General features: G+C 37.8%; 1 protein-coding gene across 1 annotated transcript in view; it reads right to left on the reverse strand.

Annotated features, from left to right (window-relative positions):
* The window catches only part of LOC102031355 (junctophilin-1), an 81465-nt gene that overhangs the window by 27794 nt on the left and 46127 nt on the right, over positions 1–7544 (reverse strand). Inside the window, 1 exon segment of the mRNA XM_014310404.2 lies at positions 2–45. Within this exon segment, the coding sequence (XP_014165879.2) occupies positions 2–45 (44 nt within the window).

Genomic DNA, 7544 nt, shown 5'->3' on the forward strand with positions numbered 1-7544 from the left:
GCAGCCTGATCCGCAGCATCAGCTTTAGCTCTTGCGTGTGCGGTTCTGTACAAAGCAGAGAAGAGTTTATATGCAGAGGAGTCTTGTATCAGGTGCATCAAGCAAGTGAGAGCAAAGGACCCCAGCTATCATACACTATCCTGTACAGGGCACTCTTAGACAAATTGTTGCGAGGAACTGCAAATCAGTGAAGTATTTCAGGATCAAATCACTATCCCTCTCAGCTCTTCAGTCCTGTTCATCCTTGGATCTCATTTACTTGCAGGAACACAATTTACAGCCCAAGCTTGTAATTAAAATTTCTAAAGAGAGGGAAAGAATAGTATCTCACAGAAACACAGGATTAGGATTTATTTACATGTTACCAGAATGTGTACAGAAGGGCACAGAAGGTCAGACTGGCCACCAGACTGACTCCTAAACAGGGTTCTGGGAGTTCAGGACACATGGTGCTCAAAGGAACTGAGGAATGTTACCACCTTTACCACATTTCAAAGTTAATGCTGGGTCAGTGCTGGGTGCCACGTGGAAATTTCTGAAGGGCAAAATTCAAGTATATTAGCACAAAAAATAGGAAATGTCTTCCACAATCAGATCATATTGGTAAGGAATAGCCTGGAAAATGTGTTTAACACTTCAATGGGCTTTTGTAAAAATGGGAACTTAACTGTCCTAAATTCTTGAAACTCTCTGAATTTCAAATCCAAAAACAATCTGAAAAGGCAACTTTTCTGGAGTCAAGACAACAGTATGGAATACTTTGGTAAAGTAATCTGCACTCTGCTTCCACTTTTTTCTTCTTGTTATTTCTCAAAAACCCTCAAGAACAGCTTCTGCAAAGGCCTCGGGTTCCAGACTGCAAACTGATAGTTGTGTTACTGCAGGTTTGCATCACTGCATGTCCCATCTTCCCTCTCCATTTTCTAAACAGTCATCTGTTTAAAAATTCCTGATGGTAGTGATCTCTCTGTGCCTCTACAGCATTAGCACATAGCCTAGAGCTATGAAATGGCTCGTTGGAACAGAGGGGAAGCTAAACATGGTAAACCAGCAGAATATTTTGAGACTCTAAGGATATTACTAACATTTCTAAACCAAATACATTAAATTTCGTGATCTCATCACTTTTCTCAAAACATTCTAGTATAAAAGTGACACAGAAGTAAGAAGAGAATTAACAGGTAACAGGACAACAACAGCACCAAATTTTATCCCATGTGCCTGGTAATAGCAATGAGTAGTAATTAAATAAATTAAAATTTATAACAACTTCACTGTAAAAATTCAGTTTTATTTTCAAGACATAATGAAGGGTTCTATGTGTTTTAGATAAAAGAAGAATTAAACGTTAGCATTAACCAGAATGAGCATCAAGAGATTAACAGTATGGCAGATTTTGCATTTCTAAAAGGATGTTTAATCCCACAGGGTACTAGTATAAACACAGACATAAAAAACCACATAGACAGTTTCATCTGTGGTGCCCGGAGAATTATTTAAGTTACATCCTCTCTAAAATGTGTGTGGGGATAAATGTTGAATGTTCTTTCGAAGCTTAGTTTGTCATAATTTACTGGATAAATATTAGTTTATACTGCCTTCTTGAAGGTCCCCCTAGGTCTGTGAGAAAAGAAGATAATGAGCAAATGAATTGTAACACCTTTGCTTTGTACTTAGGATGGGGGAAAGAAACTGTTAATAAAAACAAATACACTGTAAAATCCCATATGTGTTGTGCGCAGTTCATGAATGGGTGTATGGTATGTGCCTGCTTAGTAACAGTAATCAAACCCGTTCTTTCTGTATAATCATTATTTTCAATTAGATGAGCTATTCTTAGTTCCTGCATAATTATGTCTATGTAGCATAAACCTAATGAAGCAGTTCTAGCACTGGGACATTGTTTTGTGAGACAATAATGTAGTCTGCTCATAGATAAACTAGACACTGGTCATCTTTTTGTGATGAAAGAACAACCAGACTACTCCCATATAAAAATAGTCTAATACTATTGCTACTGCTAAGACAGACAAAAGCTACTATACCAAACAACCACCACCAGTAAAACATACTGCCAGGATAATACATTTATTTATTGATGCCTATGACTTTTCTATATTATTATATACAGGAAGCAAAACAGACATTCTGATGAAAAGTACAGTATCAATTAGCTAAGGAATTAAGTGGTGACATGAGTAAGAAGCCAGCGTAACTTTGCCACATGAAGCTGGGCAGAGCAGGTCACAACGGGAAGAAGCCAAAGGAACAGAAGGTAAATGAGCACAGCTTTCCTTGGCTGCCTTATCTCACACCTCTTTTTTCAACTCACACTTCCTGCTATTCTGCCCTTTTTGTACTCCCGGTGAGGAGCTCCAGCAGAGCAGAACAGGAGCGAGCACTGCCAAGGCATGTCCCAGCAGTGACACACAGGGAGCAGAGCTCAGTGCTGAGACCAGCACTGCAGGGCAAGGCACAAGAACATGTTTATGCTCCTGAGCAGGCCTTCGACAGCCAGACTGAAGAGTGTGCACATATCTGCGCTGAGACACTTCCCTGACAGCCTCCTCACTGCTGATGAGCGGTGACAAAAGCGACAAGAGTGGGGGAAAGCGGCAGAGCTGATCCTCCTGCACAGAAGAGGAGCTCCGTGCCCTGCCCCGAACACAGGCTCTTCACTCCTGCAATTGTTTGCTATTTATCACCTTGGCATTTGGCTGCTTCTCTGGCTAACTTCAGCAACGTGTGTTTTATCATCTCCATTTGCAACTGCATACTTAGATAAAATTTAACTTCTTGCACACTTAATTCTGTGTCAGACTCAAATAATTTTTCTGCCGCTATTTCCCTGTTTTTTTTTTATTTCTTCCACATTTGATCTGCCTGTATGTTTTCCAGATGACTTGCTTACAATTACTGCTGCTTGATACTACATTTGGTCTGTACTTGTTTTATTCTGCATTGAACTGACCCACACACTATCAGACTAGTATTATCAGAAACTATGGAGAAATATTTTAGTTTTGAATGATGTTTGTAAAGAAGAACTATCCAAGCAGAAATAGAATCTGTTTGTTCCATTTATGCTTCCTACAGTTTTGGAAATGTTTCTTTACCTTTCATTTTGGGGGTAAACAAGTTTTGTTTGCTATCAGCAATTATTCATAGAAATTTAAGTCTATGATATATCACATCAAAATGACCCACAACTGAATGACCACCATCTACTTGAGAGCTTTTTTTCCTCAAGGGAACTCTATGTCCTTTGCTATGACAAGAGATCTTTATGAGAACTCTTGAAAGCAAAACTCAAAAAAAAAAAGTCTCCTTTTCTCTCCCCAGCCAAGAAAAAGACTGCGGTAGGTTTTTTTCCAGGAAGGATTGATCTCATGTTTCAGCAGCAAAATAAAAATTATGCAGGAAAGAAGGCAGCAATCCACAGATTGCAAAACAGTACAGAAAGATAAGTAACCTGCTTTTGAATGCTGCATTCTAATTCATAGCAAAGGACCTTTAAGGATTTTTTTACTTAAAGTGAATAGGCGTCTCTTTGTAAAAAATTATCTCAGCAACTGAAATACCTAATACACACAAGTGACTTTTGAATTACTGTGTGGTTATGTGTGTATTTCTCCTGGAAAGTATCAGGACTATCATTAATATTCAACATGATATGACAAACACACACTTGAAAGCTTTCAAATGAATACAAAAATAAAGTATTTACCAAAATCAATTAATATATAGAGGGACAACCTACCACTTCACTAATGAATGCGCAGAGATGGTAAATTTAATGGAGACAGGGGCTTCAAATAAAGCTGTATCTGTAGCAGGAATCAAACTGTACTGACATTAAAAAGGAATTTGTAGCTATAGCTCATGGGGAGTCCTGGTACCACATGGCAGCATGTGGAGTCCCTGTAGATACCTGGTAGATACCAACATATCTGATACCTGGTAGGTACCAGATACCACCAGTCTCTGTGATCAGTGAGAGCTGGGGCACCAATGCCTGACTGAAAACTGCATCCCTGAGAAATTGCATACCAGGGTCTGATTTTTAGAGCAGCCGAAGTTTTCTAGACTGTGGGACAACTGGTATCACCACTGATATCTTTCTTTTCTGTGTTCCACTGTGTAGGTAAACAGGAACACATCATATTAACTACACTCAAAAATTATAAACGCAGAGCCAGAGGCATCTTACAAGCAGCTCCTTCTTTCAGCAATACTATGGTCAGATTTCTATCTATTTATGTATGGAAAATAACTTGAAGGAGGAGTGCTGAGGTTTGAAGAGCTTAAACAATATTAACTCCCCTTCTGCAGCAACAATGCTTATATATAATGCCATGTGCCTGGAATGCATTATGTAATGTTTATCTAAATTTAAAACCCATTTAGAACTGTCCATTACCCTCCAGATTATTTTGTATTTCCATGGTATCCTTCAACGCACTTGTAATGCTGCCTCATTCAGAGTCAACTAAAAATGTAAGCAGCATATGTTTGCTTTGTTTCATTCTTCAGATTTTATTAAACACAGTGAATCCAGCACAAAGCTTTCCAGGAGCTTGCTTTCTATTTCTTAAAATTGTAAAAATAATTCTGTTTTCCATTTGCCAAGTATATGACATACAATTAGGCTCCTATCACATTATCCTAAACTAATTATATGTACAACGTTAAATTAACAGTTTTCTGTATTGTATGAATAAAAATACCAGTAATGGCCAAACGTACATGAAGTTCTCAAGAGATGTTTTTTATTAATGACAGGTATCAGGTTTACCTGTGTAACATTATATATTGTGTATGTAATGTTACCAATTACCATCCTTCTTGAAACTGATATTCTCTAAAAACAATCCTACCTTCCTAAGTTCTAAAATGCAGTGATTGTTCTAGGAAGCAGAGAGTATTGTCTTGGGGCTTTTTCCCAAGTATAAAACTTTCCAACATTTTCACATTTGTTTCAATCTGTCAGAGAAAAACTTTACAATCTGCAAAATCAAGTGTTGGTAAAATTGGTACAGAGATCCATAGTATTTCCAGGTAAAATGAACTGGAGAGAAAGACTTCAAGGAAAGTTCTTTGCTAGATTAATTTTTTCCTTGCCCCCATTTTATTTCTACATTCTCCTAATATTACATATCAGAAATGAATGCTTAATATATATAGAACATCTATGCATTTTTTAACATTGCAAGTGAGAGACTGGCATTTATCAAGTGTGGTAGTCATTCTTCTCAGCTTCTTTCAGTGATAATACTGGGTGAAAACCAATATTCTGCCATGGTAGAATTAAAAATACATACTTGCATGACTGTGTAGAGCTACCTAAGAGCTCCTGGCTTCATAACTCTCAGCAACTCATTGCTGTAATAACTTAGAAGTGAGGGTCGGTCACTTGCTGAATACCAGCAAGAAATGGGGGTGTCTGGGAGAAACTGAAAGAGGAAAAGACTGACTAATAGATAATGCAATGTAAGAGCTTCATGTCACTAAGTAATTTAAAGCAATCCTAACTCCAGATTGAATTAACAAAATGAGATATATGCCCTCAGCTAACTTTACTTTATCAATCTCCTTTGAGCTTTACTGATTTTTAATCTCAACCAGCCACTGCTTCCTTATGAAGTGACTTCACTCACTAACTGGACTAGCTTGGTACTACCAGTGAAGCCTGATGTAGTAAAGCATGAGCAGGTCTGTTATGCAAACACTGCTGGCACATCAATCTGTATCACCTTACCTAATGGATTTTGCTTCTTAAAACTCCTCCTTCCCAGCCTAAATTAATTTCTCATATTTTTCAGTCCTTACTCAGAGGAACTTCAAAAATACTAACCTTTAGTTAGTAATGCCTGAAAAACTGAGGACATTCCTTACACTTGGCAAACAGCCAGCTTGTTTTCAGTACTTGAAAACATAACCTGGGGCTAATGACTGGTAAACCAGGTGTCAGTTTTAGGCATAAATAGCAGCATAAATAAATTGGGTCTATGTCCACAGTGGCTAACAGTGTATTGTGCCAGACATCATACTTTAACAAAGTATTTTGCCAAACACTTCATATAAATATAAAGATTATGAGTCCTATACCTTATCTTGTTTGCCTTGATTTAACATACTTGGACTATTTTTTTTTAAGTTTCTGATTTTGTACCCTATGGCAATGTATTCAAACAATACCATAAATTACATGCAATTAGTGAAGTACATCAGAATAGATTAAAAGCTAACTGTGACACATTTCAAAGCTTAATGCAGAAAACATCAAAGAAAATGGCTGACCACGTGCTTTTTACCTTAAGAGTCAGTTTCTTGTTCCAGAATTAGTCAATATTTCACTTTTAGAATGTCTCAATACAAGCTAAAACGTGGTAGAGCTGGCAAGTTACACAACTTCTGAATTCTGAAAAACCCCAAAGACAATTTACTGTAACCTAAAGTTACTGTAATCTGCAGTTTACTGCAACATGAAGTTCAATCATAGCAACTCCAAACCCCACTGTGTTTAAGTGCACCAAAACAAAACACTGGGAAACAAAAATCTAGCCAGTATTGGAGAAGGTCATGGAAAGCAGCACAAAAGCAGAAGATACCCTGCTGGCTGGTCCCACACACTGCTGCAAAAGGAAGTGTTAATGTACACTTGATACATTTAGAGACAAAAATCAAGTATAAACCAAGGAATTAGTTTTTGCTGTACTACATAATCCAGCACCCACAAAACCACTAAGGGAACAATGCCCAGCTCATCCACATCCCAAGAAGGAAAAAGTAATGTCAGGACCACAGAATAACTGTGGATCTAAAAAGACAAGCTTTTTGACTTCCACTTCTTGAGCCTTCTATCTATTCGTCATTGAAAAAAAAACCAAAACAACCACTGAGAAGCCACTTACCAAGGTGTACACCCAGGTATCTGACAGTGGAATACAGGGAAGACATAATGGGGAAGTACTTCAGATAAAGACATAACTGCTCCCATGGTTAGAAGATGAATTTTGGCCCAGTCAACCATGAAACCTTATGGGTGTATTTTAGAGAGAAAATGATGGGTATTTCCAAGCCTTTGCAATGATATTAGGCACTGTAATCAAAGTGCTCTTTAATCCATTTTCTGAGAAAAGAATTACATAGTCTTTTGTTTACAGGAAGTGAGATTAGTTGATTTGGGGACTGTTTACATTAGGTATTTCAGACAGCTGACATAAGGGCTGTAATCAGCTCACTGGAGACACCCATCTTATTCCATTAAATTAAGAAACTTTTTCAGTTTGGACCTCTGAACTGTACAAACATCAGACTCCTGCAGCGGTCAGCATGTTTGTAGGCATATTTACATGTGCCCTGCTGTGCCTATAAATATGGCAAACATCAATCTATGTGCCTGTTGAGGAATCAGCTGCCTTCTTATGCCAATATTTAGAACATATTTGTATTCTCCTTCAGACCTCTAGGGTCCATATCAATAAATCCAGAACAGCTCAGCAATTCAGGAGTGTCAAGGTACTCATTTCTGTAATACCAGT

This window comes from Geospiza fortis, unplaced genomic scaffold (assembly GCF_000277835.1).
Source record: "Geospiza fortis unplaced genomic scaffold, GeoFor_1.0 scaffold1831, whole genome shotgun sequence".
Classification (NCBI taxonomy): domain Eukaryota; kingdom Metazoa; phylum Chordata; class Aves; order Passeriformes; family Thraupidae; genus Geospiza; species Geospiza fortis.